Source organism: Zootoca vivipara, chromosome 4, assembly GCF_965207765.1.
Source record: "Zootoca vivipara chromosome 4, rZooViv2.hap1.1, whole genome shotgun sequence".
Taxonomy (NCBI): domain Eukaryota; kingdom Metazoa; phylum Chordata; class Lepidosauria; order Squamata; family Lacertidae; genus Zootoca; species Zootoca vivipara.
The window spans coordinates 19,259,163-19,275,074 of record NC_142587.1 but is presented as its reverse complement, the minus strand read 5'-3'; the positions used below and the strand labels follow the sequence as shown (position 1 = coordinate 19,275,074).

The 15,912-nt window shown below is 41.3% G+C and overlaps 1 protein-coding gene across 2 annotated transcripts in view; it reads right to left on the bottom strand.

The window, feature by feature from the left end:
- RBM26 (RNA binding motif protein 26) overlaps positions 1-15,705 on the bottom strand; it is a 44,775-nt gene extending 29,070 nt beyond the window's left edge. For both annotated transcript variants that reach the window (XM_035114901.3, XM_060273354.2), the window contains exons 1-7: positions 15,350-15,705; positions 6,397-6,515; positions 5,080-5,216; positions 4,305-4,393; positions 2,358-2,575; positions 1,050-1,310; positions 521-760 (exon numbers count right to left, since the gene is read on the bottom strand). In XM_035114901.3, coding sequence (XP_034970792.3) covers positions 521-760; positions 1,050-1,310; positions 2,358-2,575; positions 4,305-4,393; positions 5,080-5,216; positions 6,397-6,515; positions 15,350-15,420 — 1,135 coding nt within the window. In that variant the 5' untranslated portion in view covers positions 15,421-15,705. The remainder of the gene's footprint in view (positions 1-520; positions 761-1,049; positions 1,311-2,357; positions 2,576-4,304; positions 4,394-5,079; positions 5,217-6,396; positions 6,516-15,349) is intronic.
- Positions 15,706-15,912: the final 207 nt, after the last annotated feature.

Below are 15,912 nucleotides of genomic sequence, written 5' to 3'. Positions count from 1 at the left end.
GAGGAGTAAAAGGAAAGAGGAGTAGTGGTTGGTTTGATTACAGATTTCAGCTTGGTGCGTGAACCACAATTAGTTCAAACTTCAGCCACCAGAATTTTAAATGCAACAGGTAATAGAGACAATATAAACACTCATCCTTAGATACAGTTGGTTTGAATGCAAATTTAATAAATGTGCCAATTTTGACCTTTAAAGCTTACGAGATCTGCACCATTATACCTAAAAGTACACTACTTTCTATATATTCCCTCTCCCAGGCAGCAAGACCTTCTGTGCTTGTTTTGCTGAGGCCTTTACACTTCAAGATGTATCAAGTTGCTGCAAAACCTAGGGACTTCTCAGTGACGGAAATCCAGTTATGGAACTCCATGCCCCAGGATATTTTCTTGTCTTCCTCCTCATTTTTAAGAAAACAGGCATTTCCCCCAATTTGGTTTAGAAACATTGAATCTGAACAGTGTTTTAATGGGTTTCAACATAGTACAGTAAGTTATTTTGAATTTTAAAAGGTACATCCTACCTGTAACAGGCGGAAGGCTGGGTGGCAAAGGGCCTGGAGGTGGAACAGGAGGTCTAAGGTTTACAGGAGGAGGAGTAAGAATAGGAGGCGGTGGAGGAAGTCCTGGAGGAGGTGGTCCTTCAACAACCGGGGGCTGTGCTGGAAAAGGCAGTATGCCTGGAAGGTTCACATCTTCTACAACTACAGGGTCACTTCCATGATCAAATGGACACATATCTCCTCTCATACAGAAACCCTTTTCTGAAAAGTTAAAACAGTATGTTACCAGGAAACGTTTGCAGTGTTCTGAGCAGTGCAAATTAATAGCTTTCCATTCAGTTTCGGAATGGAGTTCACAAACCTCCAATCGCAAAGAAAGCTCCACCCATTTTTACTTTTTATGTTTCACTCGTAAAACAATAAAATGAAATACAAAATACTGAGGATAAGAAATAGTTTAGAAGAAAATATTTAAAATGTTTGGAAGATATATTGGTTATTGTTATCAATGCTCAGCAGGGCAATGGGATAACTCATTTTTTGTTCTTACCATCATAGTCTCTGCAACGTTTCTTTGGCAGTGGAGGTCTCCCATAGGAATTGTGGTCTAATTGTTCTTCATGAAAATCTGACCAACTTTCAGTAGTATTATTTCCATGGTGAGCTGGAGCGATAACCGTTATAGTGCTACTTAGTGTAGGGGCAGGGTAATGGCTGGATGAAATGTTTGTTACAGAAGAAACAGGAGTATAGTTGTTTTCTAATGGCTCTGTTCTGTCCAAGTCATATTTTGGTTTCCCTATATCCCTTTCTGCAAAAAAAGAACAAGGCATCCACATTATGCCAGTAAGGCAAGTATTATGCAAACTGATGAACATTTTTAAAACTTAAAAAACTCCCAATCCCAGCTGGTTTATCGATCTGAAAGCATAAAGGACAGCCAATGGCAATCTCAAATCACGTTTACAAAATACAATTGGCTAAGCGTCTTAAATCCTGAAACAAATAAAGAAAGCCCTTTAGTGTGGGACAAATGAAGTACCAAACACAATAACTTGTTGCGATGTCATTTCATCAGATTTCACCCAGAGAGAGATCTGGAGGAGGCCTCATGTGTGTTCTTCTTCCCCAATAATCTCACCACGGGAAGAAACAGCCAAGTGAAGCAGAAGAAAGACCGTTCAAATATATACAGATTTTCTCAGTTCAATCGCTCCTTTGCACCTCTAGTGTGCAAGTGTGGAAAAAACATGCGAGAGAAAGCAACAGGCACGTGTCTGCTCATCCAATGCATGAGAACAACACCATTGAACACCATGGTTTTACTTCTAAGTAAAACCACAGGATGGCACTGTACTTAAAACGTATGTGTGTTGGAACACACTTGTGTGGCATATTTGTATATTATTGTCCTGGTACTTTCAAAAGTAATCTTCATAGCTTTTCTAGAGCATAATCATAATCATATATATTTAGTCCTACTTTATATACTGCCTTTCCTTTGAGGATCCTAAGGAAGCACATAGGATTCCTCTCCTCTCAGCGGTATCCTCAGACTTTTGCAATGTCCGGCATTGGACAGAACATTAATGATCATCTTTTCAAATGTTATCTAACCACATATATTGAAACGTCTCTGGTAAGCAAGTCTTATCCATCCAAACCTGAAAACATTTATTTTCTACAGAGTACCAATTTGTATTTTGGAGACAGTCCTACACTCACTCACTCATTCATTAATTTATGTTTATATACTGCTTGATTGTAAAACACACACACACACACACACACACACTTTAAAGCATTTTACTAAAAGAATTGCAATGCTGCAAGTCAGCATGTGGAGAGCATCACCCACCTCTACTCCTTGTTCTACTTCTACTTCGACTCCTGCTCCTGTCGCGGTCTCGATCCCGCAACCTCTCCTTGCTCCAGCTTCTACTGCGACTCCTGCTGTAGCTCCGGCTCCGCCCCCTTCTTCTGTTGTAGCGGTCTCTATAGGACTCTCTTCGCGGGGGATTCCGGTCGTAGTCTCTCTTGCGAGAACGCTCCTCTTTCTTTCTTTCATCCCTGCTTCTAAATATTTTGGATTACCACACAGAAATAAATTATAGGCTCTAAACAGAAGAGGAACCTACAATTCATACCAAATGTAAGAGTGTAACCATTTATATCAGAATCAGTGAAAATATTTTTAAAATGAACACACACACACTATTTTAAGTACCAATTCTGGGCAAAAACAAACTTCGAACCAGCACCAGTTATCACCTACCACACGTCATTTTAAAAGCTATATAGTTTGGGGCAGTGCTATTTTTCTAGAAAGAGAAGTGCTTGAACTCACCAGGAACGCCTTCCTTGTTCGTTTATAAAGGCAATGACACCCACCAGAGAGGTGGCGGAACTAAGTCCCGGTGAGTTCCAGCTGAAAAAAGCCCTACTTTGGAGGCTTGTTCAGGTATCAATACATTACTATATTGTAATGTTCAGCTGGTGATACATTGAGATGTTCAAATGCAGTATTGCCCAGCCTTAACCTACACTCCTATTCCGCCCTCACCATGAACTCCCCATGGACGCAGGAACATGCTATGCCATTTGAATTTCTGAGCTCAAGGACATGAAGCTCTATTACTGTATATTAGAACCAAACTGGAATACCAATAGCACAGTGCCAGTGTTAGAAACCGAGATAGGAAAGCTAGGAGCTCCATGACACCTTAAACCTAGGTCATGGGCGCATCAACGGAAGGTCTCAGCGTGCTGTTTTATAGCAAGAATACAAAGCTGAAAATGAATGAACTGCAGCTAAAATATTGTGCTCATTTTTTACAGGTCTCTTCTGCGGTCTTCAGAGAGTAGCTCAAAGTGGGGAGGCAGAAAAAAGTCCTCCTTTCCTTCCATTCTGCAGTTTTAATCTAAAATCTCAGGTGCAGTACTGCGCCTAGAGCTCAGAAGCTGCTCAAGCTAATAACATTCCACATTGCAAAATACACCTAGAACAACACAAGTTTCAAGCTGCACAGCAGACACCCTCCTTCTCTTTTGAAACACTGGAGCAGAGAAAAAAGTCCGCCTCAATGTAGACTCTCACAAGATAAAACAAAGCAAATGAAAGGGGAGTGAATACTTTAAATAACCCAGCAATGTATTGTAAAGTGGCTTATATTTGCACTCTTTGATATGCAGCCTAGACCTTCATGAGCTCAGACATTTTAAGCGGTAGCGAGGACAGGACTTGCTTCCATGAAAAATGGATGCGTATCAAAGGCAAGTCCTAATTCAAATCCAATAATCTATGCATAGTTGGGTGCTTTCCTGCAGATGCAAGTGTTCTGCATTTTCCCCAATATATCATAGAAATGTATATTGACTCAAGACAATCACCATCCATTTAAGTGGGTGAAAAAAACACTGATGTTGCAGAGTTGTTTTAGGAAAATTCAGAGGTTGACAATTTTCGAATACAAAATTCACTAAGGTGTTCTTTAACTTCAAAACTGTCAGATGGGCTTGAAAGCGCACTCTTTTATGTATCTATAAAAACTTCATAAAAAACTACAAAATTTGGATTGTGCTCTGTATGTATTATGCATGGAGACTTGCTCATTTATACCTTTGCATCCTTACCATATAATTTGTTTCAAATTGCTGTGACAGCAAACAATGTAAATAATCCACCTCAAAACATTTACAGGTATATAGTACATGAAAAAGGAAGGCAAAGCCAGTAAAAAAACATGAGAACTTTATTAAATAACCTCTCCTGGCTTTTACTACAAGGGACAGAATATATGATCACCTGGTTTCTCGATAGCGTGAACTTGACTGAGGGGGACTATGGTTTAGCCTTCTAGAAAACTTTTTCTCTCGCTCTTCCTCTTTAATGACCTTGATAAAGAAGGAAAATGAAAATCAGACAAGAGTACAGCACCCAGAGAAACATCCAGCAACCAAACAAAACAGAACCATTTCAAAATCCTTCTCAAGAATTCTACGCCAAACTCAGCCCTCGGTACTGCACATCTTTGTAACAAAGAAGATGCTTTGACATGATAATTTGCAGTTTAGAAGAGCCATCAGGCAAAAAATTCCACTTCTCCCATGCCTTTGGTTAATTAAACAATCAATACCTTTTAAACTGTGAGGTATTGCTTTTGTTTGTTACTATGGTATGTCCTTTTGTGTTTGTGCAAATCGCTCTGTGAACTTTGGATGAAGGGCAGTGTAGAAATTTAATAAACATAATAATAATGAGTAATACAATAAGTAAGGGTTTTAGACATATATGTGATAATCTGCTCTTGCTCCGGGTTCTCCAAACAAATATTGCACCTGTAAATACTAGTCTCACACCCTCGATCCAAGTAACACCCATAGCTTCCTTCTCTAAGGTTCACTATCTCTATCATATAGTTAAGAGTCACCAAGTGAAGTTTATCCTCAATGATTACCTATCAAAAGTATTGAGCTTTAAGAAATTGGCATTTAAATGCATTGTAACTGAAAACAGATTAAACGTACAAACCTAAATTGCAAGATACACATCAAGAAGAGGATGCATGACTGATCCCTACCTCTTCCTTCTTTGTTTCTTTTTCTTGATGCTGAAAAAAGTCTGATTTCAGGCTTCCCGGTGTCGGCTGCTCCGGTGGAGGTAGATAGCTCTTTGTATTCACAGCATCAAAAAGTTTTTCTACGAATATCTGGGTCTCTAAAACAAGATCCAAAGGTACACTTGACAAACGATTTCTATGGCTAGTATTACTCAGAATTCAATTAGCCATTTTGCATGGGTTGAGCAAATGGTCACTCTCCTGTTTGCGTAAGGTACATGTCAACTGTAGGCAGCAGAGAAGACCAACAGCAACCCTTTTACCAACCCTTTCCCATCACTGGCCCAGTGGTATGCCCGACACCCATCCCTGGAGCTTTCAATCTTGAGAAAAGCAGCATCAGGCATTCATCTGCCTTCTCAAGTGTCGGCATACTCTTTTCAGACAGCACATGGGAAAAGAAGAGCAGTTCTGACAAGCAGAGCACAGAGCAGAGAAGTATATCTACTATGCACTTTGGAAAGTTTTTTTCGTTTGTTCTTTATAGGTTGCCTCTTGATATACCGTCACCAATTCCAGGAGCCATTTTGAATCAAGATGGTAGACTAAAACACAACTTTGGGTTGACTACATCCACTTTTTGGTGTGACAGATACAAACTCACAAATTGCACTATTTATTGAAAAATCATAAAATGTTCGGGTTTCTAAAAATGCCTGGGGAGTGTCAAGTGCTCTGTAATTGAAAGTATTTTATTTATTATATTTACAGTTGTACCTCAGAAGTCGAACGCCTTACGAGTCAAATGTTTTGGCTCCCGAACGCTGCACACCCAGAAGTGAGTGCTCCAGTTTGCAAACATTCTTTGGAACCCAAACATCCGACGCGGATTCCGCTGGAGCTTCCTGCAGCCAATCAGAAGCCATGGCTTGGTTTCTGAACCTTTCGGAAGTCGAACGGCCTTCTGGAATGGATTCCATTTGACTTCCGAGGTACAACTGTATTTATTATATATCTAAGGCATCTACTATTTAATTCTTAGTATTTCTAATACTTAATTCTAGATGGTGATCCAATAACCACTCAAAAGGATTCAGAGATTCCAAGAGTGAAACTTATGATGCATTTATTTGCTACAACAGCATTTGAGTATCTGTAATGTCTCTTAGATGTTATACACTACTTTATTTCTATGAATCAACAAATCTGTTGGGTTGCATACTTTTTGGTTCTATTCAATACAGAGCCATTCAGCCCAGAATGCAATAATAATATACAATTGATTCAAGATGGAGTCAGAATTCAGAACATGTCAGTGATATATTTACAAGAGCTTACCCTTTTGAAGAAACACATCCAACTGATCAACACATAATGCCTTCAGTTCTTTCTCACTTTTATCCTTCTTTACCAAAGCAAGAACATACTTAGCTAGAGCTGATGGGTCTGCATCACATCTGTAAAAGGAGCAAAACAAGACTGCTGTCAGTAATGAAGATATCCTAAAAAGTTAACTCGAACTGGTGTAGCATGCCCAGGGTGTTCCTTATCTTTACACTTCCATTTTGCCCTGATGTGTGTTATATAAAATGAATCAAGTGTCAGCTTCTACTGAAAAAGCCAGTCTATGAGTTTCATCGATTTGTTTTGCTGCACTGCATTTTGGACCATTGTTGTGTTCATGGCTGTTCCCATCCCTTAACAAGGGTTACCCATCCTTCAGTGACAGGGTCAAAATGTGAAAGGTTGACCCAAAATGCTGGGCATTGTGTACCCTTCAGCCAGGCATTCTGCAGAGTATTAAATCCCCTTTGCCCCATCATTAAAATACGGGCATGACCATTTTAGGAGTGTCCAACTAATGTGTAACTGCCAACACTCGGGTGCTTTTGGATGCGGAATGGGGACGGGGCAGAACAGGACTGGCTGCTCCGCTGACATGTACAGGGGGCAGGAACAGAAACCCCATGCAATATGGTCACCGCCTGTAACATTTCGCTAGTTAGTAAAGGAATTGTGGCCTCTGCTGTTCTTACTTATTTTAAAAAAATGGGTGAAGTTTCAATGGAATAGTTTTACCATTGTGATGTTCATTATATCAATGATAATTACTAGGCTTGTAGCCATTAGTTACTGTTCTGCAGACTATATGTAATTAGCTGATGAGGTATCACACAGCAAAAAAGAGAACCAGCTAATACTAAACATAAAAGCATTTCATGGCTAACCAAAAGTTGGCTCAAGGACAATCACATTGTCACTTATTTCTTAACCATCCGTTGACAAGTTGGGTTAAATGCACCCCAACAGCACTGAAAAAGCATTAATAAAACTTTTGGGTTTTATGTATTTAACTTGTTATAATAAAGTTGTATTTAAAAAAGCACTCTGGTGAAGCATAGCCATAGGTTGTTTCTGTGAGGACTAAATTATGGAAAAATAAAGGTTTTTTACTTTTACAACTTTTGATGTCAATTCTGCCACTACTGTAGTAACTGAGAAACCATAAAAGCTGCACAAAAGTCCAGGAAGTCAACATGATCCCAAGACATTCACAAATGGTATCAGGGCAGGGTCAATAACATTCCAGACGTTTACCACTAAATTGCTTTACAGTTCCAGATAAAGGGGGATCTAGGCTTTCCAATATGCTCATACACTTCATCTTCAAATTTACTTATCCAACTAGATACAGGTAGGTAGCCGTGTTGGTCTGACGTAGTCGAAACAAAAAAAAATTAAAAATCATTCCAGTAGCATGCACACGTGTGCATGCACACGAAAGCTCATACCTATGACAAACTTAGTTGGTCTCTAAGGTGCTACTGGAAGGAATTTTTTTTATTATTATTTTCCAACTAGAGCAGGCACCCCCAAACTTCAGCCCTCCAGATGTTTTGGACTACAATTCCCATCTTCCCCGACCATTGGTCCTGTTAGCTAGGGATCATGGGAGTTGTAGGCCAAAACATCTGGAGGGCCGCAGTTTGGGGATGCCTGAACTAGAGTATCCTTAAGCTGTAGGTGTGATACACGACTGGCACAGGATTCAGTTGAAACTTTACTAACTTGTTTCATCATGGTGCATCTATCTAAAGGAAACTAATTTCAGTCTCTCTGTGGAGGAGTGTGATATTCCATCTAAACAAGCAATGTTCTCTGACTGTCATGATCAAAGTAGCCTTAAAGAGATGGTTCAAGGAAACTGGGAACACCTGAAAGCATCAACGGTCTTTGCAAAACTGGATGTTCTTTTAAATTAAAAATTAACTTTACACTATTTTAAATATTCCTCATCTATCGTGTTCTTCAAGACAAAACAGTCAGTCACTTGCACAGAGATTAGAAAAAACACAGAACATAATATTAAACATAAGCACCTATTATTAAAAACAAGGTACACAGATGTATCTTGCCACCCAGAGTGGCTGGGACAACCCAATCAGATGGGCGGCATACAAATAATACAATTTTGTTGTTGTTGTACTCAGAATAGAACCATTGAAATTAATAGGTACATTAATTTCAATGGGTCTACCAAGTATAACTTAGCTACAACCCACCATTTAGAGGCACTTAAAAATAATAATAATACAGTGATTGAGTACCAAGTAACTGAAGTTTGTGAAATATGGTATACGATACCTTAAAGCAGTGGTTTTCAACCAGTGTGCCATGGCACCCTGGGGTGCCTTGAATGAAGGTCAGGGGTGCTGTGGGCAACACTGACCTCTGTCCCTCTTTCCTCCCCTCCCTCCTCTGATGCCCTCTCACGTCTCTGCCTCCCAAAGACTTGCACAGTTGTTGGTTGCAGCAGTCCTGGCTACTAGCTCCCCAGGCGAATGGTGTCTCAAGGACTGGTCAAGGGGTGCTGGTTGCCAGGAGCTGAGGCAGCCTCGGAGCAAGCAAGCAGGTGAGGGAGCTCAGCCAGCCAGTCTGCCAGGTCCTTGCTGTTGGGAATGGACAGACAAGTGGAAGGCCAGGCAGGCAGGCACTGTGTTGGCCTTTCTTGTGCTTGCTGTATGCAAGATCTGCCTAAGAGCTGAGTGTTCAGTGTTGAAGGGGAGCCTTTTCACCATGCAGATCCAGCAGTACCCCCTGCTGCTACTGCTGCCTCCCAATGTGAGTAAGGTGCTGGCCCCATGTTCACCTTTGGCCAGTCTCCAGGTCCCTTTGAGGCAGTGTGAGGAGGCACATCTCTTTGGGACAGGGGGAAAGCTCAGAGACCAAGGGTGGCAGTAGTGACTTCCAGGAGGACTCCCAAGGACAGGTAAGAGGAGGTTGAGGTAACACTCCACAATGGAGGGTGTTCGAAAAAGGCTGAGAGGCTGCCAGTTCTGCAAGAAAGGGGTGACATAACTGGGCTCCTGAGCCCCACAGGGGTGCCGCAGAAAAATGGAGTTGGTCAAGGGAGCTGTGGACTCAAAAAGGTTGAAAACCTCTGCCTTAAAGTTTCAAAGTAACCAGTGTAAGGTCCCCTACCAGTATAACATTAAAATTTCTAAGCATTTCAGGAGTTCATAAATATATTCTGCACAGTATATGTCCACTGAATTACTGTTTCATAGAATAATAGAATTGTAGAGCTGGAAGGGACCCCAAGGGTCATTTAGTCCAACCCCCAGCAATGCTGGACTCTCAACTAAATCATACGTGACAGATGGCCAACCAACCTCTACATAAAAACTTCCAAGGAATCAGACTCCACTACCTCTCATGGGAGTATGTTCCACTGTTTTATCTTCTGTCAACCACCTCCTCTGTTGAATTTACATTTTTCTCTTCTGTTTGAAACAGATTTACATACATTATCATTGCAATTGCTTTATCTGTTTTAATAACTTTGCATTTTATTGTCGTAACCTATCCTGGGACCTTAGAATGAAGGGTGCATAGGAAAGATTAAAGATAAATAAATAAAAATGTGAACTTCTCAGAAGTTCAACAGTCTGACTCAAGCATGAAAATCATGTCAAGTAAAGAGGAAGGTGAGCCAACAATGGTGCTGGAATAATAATGAAAGACCTTGTAGGGGCTGGCTGCCATGATGATGTCCCTTGTTATGTACCCTTTAAAACTTTACCATATGAAGCTTTCCATGTCATGTTTCCACTGGATGTATCAAGTTCAGAAGCTTACATCTGCTTCAAATATTTCAAAACCATGCTAGACTGTAACACACACTTGTTAAAAAATCACTGTATTTTGCAGTTACTCAGCAGACCTTTCGAGGCTGGAGACTTTACACAATTACACTGCACAAGATTTAAAACCTTTAAAAAAGAAGTCATGAAAAAAATGGAAGTTTAGCTCTCTTGTCAATTACAGACATTCTTCCAGTTTTTATATAGCTCACAAACTCATTCAAACTATTTACATACAACATTTCCCACTTTTAATTGACTTGTTGACAAGAATCTTGTTGGCAATATGGCATAGCATAATTTGTTTAGCTATCTGAGCAAATATTTCCAGAAATCAAGTTTCAGAAGCCAAATGAAAGATCTAAATGTATACCCCAGTTCTGAGCTACAAACTCTGTGCACCTTAACTTTGTTTTCTTTTGGATAACATTGTGCAAACAGCAAAGAACAAATGCAGGTAATTTTTTTAATGAATGGGTCATTCATGCAACTTGCTCATACAGTAAACTATGAACTATGTATAAAGAATCCAAATGACATGAAAAATATGAGAAAACCTAACAAAACAGGAGACCAAAAACTTTTAGAATATAGGAAGAAAACAAATCCTCTCAGGAAGTTAAAAAAGAAAGGAGGACTTTAAGTCCCAAAACAGACAAGTGCAGAAATTCATTACAAAATAAAGCATGTCCATCATGCCGTAATTACTCGAATCTGCTCACCTTTTTTGGCCAAATGATGTTGCAAAAATTAAGGTGTGCCTTAGATTCTATGGCACATTTACATTCACCAGCAAATACTTTTTTCATTTTAAGGTTCTGACAATTGAGGTGTGCATTAGATTCAATGGCGTATTAGACTCAAATAAATAAGTGGTCTCCTTCAAGAAAAAGATTTCTATTCCACATTGTGACGATTCAGTCAAGCCATTTATCATTTATTCAGACAACGTAAATGAAATTTCTTTGCCTCGGAAATGTATACAATGCATTTCAGTTTACTGTTCCAATAAATGTCTGCACTAAGCATCATTTTGAGGCTTTGCCTCCTTTTGGGGACTTGCAGGCCTCTTCATGCTGCCCCTTCCTTTTCCTGCCCAAAGATTTCTCCTACACACCGCTTATTTACTATAAAACAAAAGAAATAATAAAACCATGAACTACATTTAAACCATCTCCTTAATTGTATTCCCATCATAACGAATTACAGCAACAAAATCCCAGGGCATTTAACAAGCAGAAGGAACACTTTCCATTTTAATGAGCCTATGCTTCTACAATGTCTCTGTACAGTACTAATGTTTAACCATGATTTCACAAAATAACCTGAGTTATATAATAGTAAACTTGTGCAAAAAGTATCATTCCAAGAGAACTAAAGCGCAATAGGTTGAATATCCTGAAAAAGTCAAATCAAACAAGAAGTTCAAATGAGAAATAAATATGATTGAAAACTCCAGGGAGCACTGCAGTGAATCAACATGGCAACAACAATGACTGAAAGTTGTTTGCCCAGTCTACATGGACAGCACCTCCAGGGATGCTTTTAAACTGGGAGAAAAGTATATTAACAAGGAAAACAGGGAGAAGAAAGACTGTTCAGAATAATAATCGAAACCTATTCTCACAATAACCATTCCATATTTACTTATTGTGTTCACAAGACTTCTGTCTTATGAGGCCACTCATCTTTTATCAGATAGATTCTCCATTAAGAAAATGTACCCTATTTGACACGGCATTGGCAGCCATATGAAAGTAAAGTTTATGCATGTTTCTGGGAGAGGTTGATTGCAAAGAAGTCTCCATGTTTGGTATCAAAAAGTTATAAAAAGCAAAGGATTCCAAGTCAATGTTTTCCTTAGTCACATATTTATCTGCAAAGAATAGCCTGGTCCAGACATGCAGAACTATGAGATGGGAATGGGAATGGCAGAACAAACCATCTCACTTCAGACGGTGGAATTAATCACATTTTTTAAGCTCTCTGGTGTGGGGGGGAAAGTGTACCCATCCAGTGCAACAAGAACAAGGCTGAACTAGAATCTTTCTCCATGGTGTGTTACTATTACTTGCAAATGTAGCTATGTAATTTGCTACTCACTTAGGGCTGGTAATAATCGTTTCCAAAGATCTCCGAAAGTTCAAGGAGAACCTGCCCAATCAGCTATTGCTGCACTATGCTACTGTACTCTGCCCCAAGTAGGTAAATAGTGAAATGCTACAATGATTGTATTTATTCCCTCAACTCTACCTAGATAAGACTTTTGCTTGTTAAGAAGGCTAGACAACAGAGCAGTGGTGGATTTCCCAGCTCCACAATAAACAGAAAAGTACTATGCAATATAGGAAACGACCATACACTTCATCAAAGCAACAGTCCACCCAGCTCAATATTATCTAGACTCGTGATTCCCTAACACTTTCCCCTCTATGAACCACTTGAAAATTACAGACTCTTGGACCACAGTTTGCAAACCCCTGGTCTAGATTGACAATGGCTCTCCAGGGTTTCTAGCAGGAATCTCTCTTAGCCCTACCTGGAGTTGCCAGAGATTGTACCTCCATGCAAAGAAAATGCTCTGCTTCTGAGCTGCAGCCCTTCCCATTTTATGAAGTGGCTACATATGTCATCTCTCTTCTGTTCTTAAGGCAGAGAGCAACCACAATGCAGTGCCGCTTTTCCAAACAAGATGTAGCGGATGAACAACCACTCCTGAAACCTAACTGCAAAACTGCACAAAAATATACATATCTGACAAAGGATGATTTCTGTACAAGTTCCCTACTTCTGCATTTGAAACAAGAATTCCTGGGGTGACCAAAAACTGGACAAACTGAGAACCAATGATATCTCTTCACACCATTTCTTATCATGCTGGTTATGGAGGCTTAATCTGCACAGAGCATGAAATTGTTAATCTCAGGATTGTGGGTTCGATCCTCATATTGGGCAAAAGAGTCCTGCACTGCAGAGGATTGGAATAAATGACCCTTGGGTCAAATGACCCTTCCAACTCTACAATTCTATAATCCCAAAATGTACAGTAGTTACAAACCCAGAAATCAACCTACAGTGTTCAACTTCTGAGACAATGGAAAGGAGTAGCACAGCCATTAAATTTTCTTATCGTGTTTTGTCCATTCTGCTTTTATGCAGCAAGTTATATAAAAATGATGTTTGTTATGTTAAAAGAATTACTGATTCTTCATCCCAGGAGTATTTCCACTGTACCAACACCCTGCTTTGCCACAAATCACAATTCCTACATGTTTTTCTACGTATCAGCTGCACAATGCAAACCCTTTGAATTGGTGGTAGCCCGGAAATAGCTGGCAAGAATAAACATCTATTAAAAACACACTGCACACTCAAACTTTGGTGTCAACAATTCAATTCAAAGCACCAAAGAGTGAACCAACAATTCAATTTAATACATTGTTAGGCAAGAGTCTCAAACAGGCAAGAATGGCAGTTGACATTTCGAAAATTTCTTGCAACTGAACTTTTACTTTTCATTTTAACCTTTAATTCCTTGCTCACAAGGAACTGTGAAGCATACGACTTTATGACAAAAGTGCAGAAAGCATTTGTTAATTAAGTGTGCTTTCTCATAAGGAAACTAGCACAATTTATACATCCTCCAATATGATGGCAGTATAATTCTATACAGCATCAGTTATTTGCACACTATAAAGTCTGAAACATACATATGTAAGTCAGGTGTACCAGATCAAGGAGTATGCATAGGTGCAGATCAGTTAAGCACAGCAAACTTTCAAGACAAATGCAGCAAGAAAGGTCAAGTCACCCATTCCCTTGCACAGCAGTGCCCTTCCATAAACTTCGAGGCAGCAATACCTATGTGGGCTAATTTCCAACTTGTGTTTCATGTTGTACCACTACAGGCTGCAAGCTGCCGTGAGTTGAAAGCAGCTCCATACACAATGTTCCCCACTCCCCCAAAAAAGAAACACACCTTCACAGAGTGAACTAGATCAGCGGTTCCCAATTAGCTAATTACAGAAGACCCCCTATTTTTCAAAATCCAAGCCATGCAAAATTTTGATAAATCTACTGTAGCTACCTGTGCAAAGCAATTTTTGAACAAAATGTGGGGCAGTCCCTAAGAAGCAAATTTATGATTTTAGGTATGTTTAAAAAAAAAGATGATAAAATTTGTGTTATTACCATGCAAAAATTTAGTTGCGGGAGAGGCAAGGGATGCAGTTGCAGACGCCATGGGTGCGTTCTGTGGACCCCCAGGGGTCCCTGGACCCCTAATCGCAAACAGTGTTTGAAACTTTTTATGATTCAATAATCATAAGGTGATGATGGTTTTCTTGCTAACCACAGACAGCCTTTAAGGCTGTCACTTTCTGTTTGGGTAGTGCAGTGTTTCTGAGCTCTGGGTGCAGTACGGCACCTGAGATTCCTGCTTAAAACTGCAGAGTGGAAGAAAAGGACCATTTTCTGCCTCCCCACTTCCAACTACTCTCTGAAGACTGGAGAAGAGGCCCTCTTAAGAATATTAAGAAGGACCAGACCATATGCAAAAGGAACACAACATTTTAGCTGCTGTTCATTCATTTACAGCTTTGTATTCTTGCCAAGACAATAAAAAAGCACACCTTGGAGACCATAACCTAGGTTTAAGGTGCCATGGAGGTAACTTTCCCCATCTCGGTTTCTAACACTGGCATTCCAGTTTGCTTCTGAGGTACAGTAACAGAGCTTCACGTCTCGAAGCTGTTCAGACATTCCAATGGCATAGCGTGTTCATGGTTGGGGGGTGGGGGACAGGGGTATGTTAGGGCTAGGCGACCCCGCTTTTCAACATCCCCAGCCAAACTTTGCAACGTAGTCACGCGTCAGAATGGGAACCACTGAACTACATGCAAGGAAGAAGTCAGGTTTCTGCACAGCAGACACCCCAACCCCCCAACCCCAGTGACACTATGGGTCCATTTTTGAGGCTCCGCGGGGCAACGCGCCTCCCGGCGGGCGGGTGCGTATGTACGCATCTTCCGCACACGCATATGCAGAATGAAGGCGCCCCGAATACACGCGTGCGCGCGCGTTCAGACGTTCCCCAGGGCGGCAAGGAGGGTTCTCCCCAGCACCGCCTCGCCAGAGCTACTACTCACATCGGCTCCAAGGTCTTGCTGAGCCACGATTTCAGCGCCTCGAAGTTTTCTATGATCATTCTCGCCACCATCCAGAGCCGGCCCGAGCCCCGCCTCCTCCGGCAGCGGTGACGAGGGCTTGGCGGCGAGGGCCCCGGGCCTGAGGGGAAGCCGAGAGAGAGGCCCGAGCCAAGGAAAGGGGCAACGGCAGGCGGCCAGGCAGCCTCCTCTGACCCCGGAATGCTTATGCGGACGCGGCCCCAGCTAAAGCCTCTCTCCTTTCTTTCTATTTTCCCCCTTTTCCCGCCCCTTCCCTTCCTCGTCTTCTTTCGCGCAAGGAACAACTAAGATGGCGGCAAGGAAGCGTCGCGAGGCTTGCGGAAACCTCGCGAGGGGGCGCAACGCGCGAGGAAAGCGGGAGGCGGGAAAGCGAGCTATCGCGCAGGCGCGGGGCGGGGCGGGGCGTCACTAGCCGAAGGAGGCTGCGCGCGCATCCCCGGCTGGTTTGAAGGGCCGGGATCTCCTTTAAAAGCAGGGGGGCGTGGCCGATCGGAGGGTATGGAGTTGTATGCAATCCCGAGCCA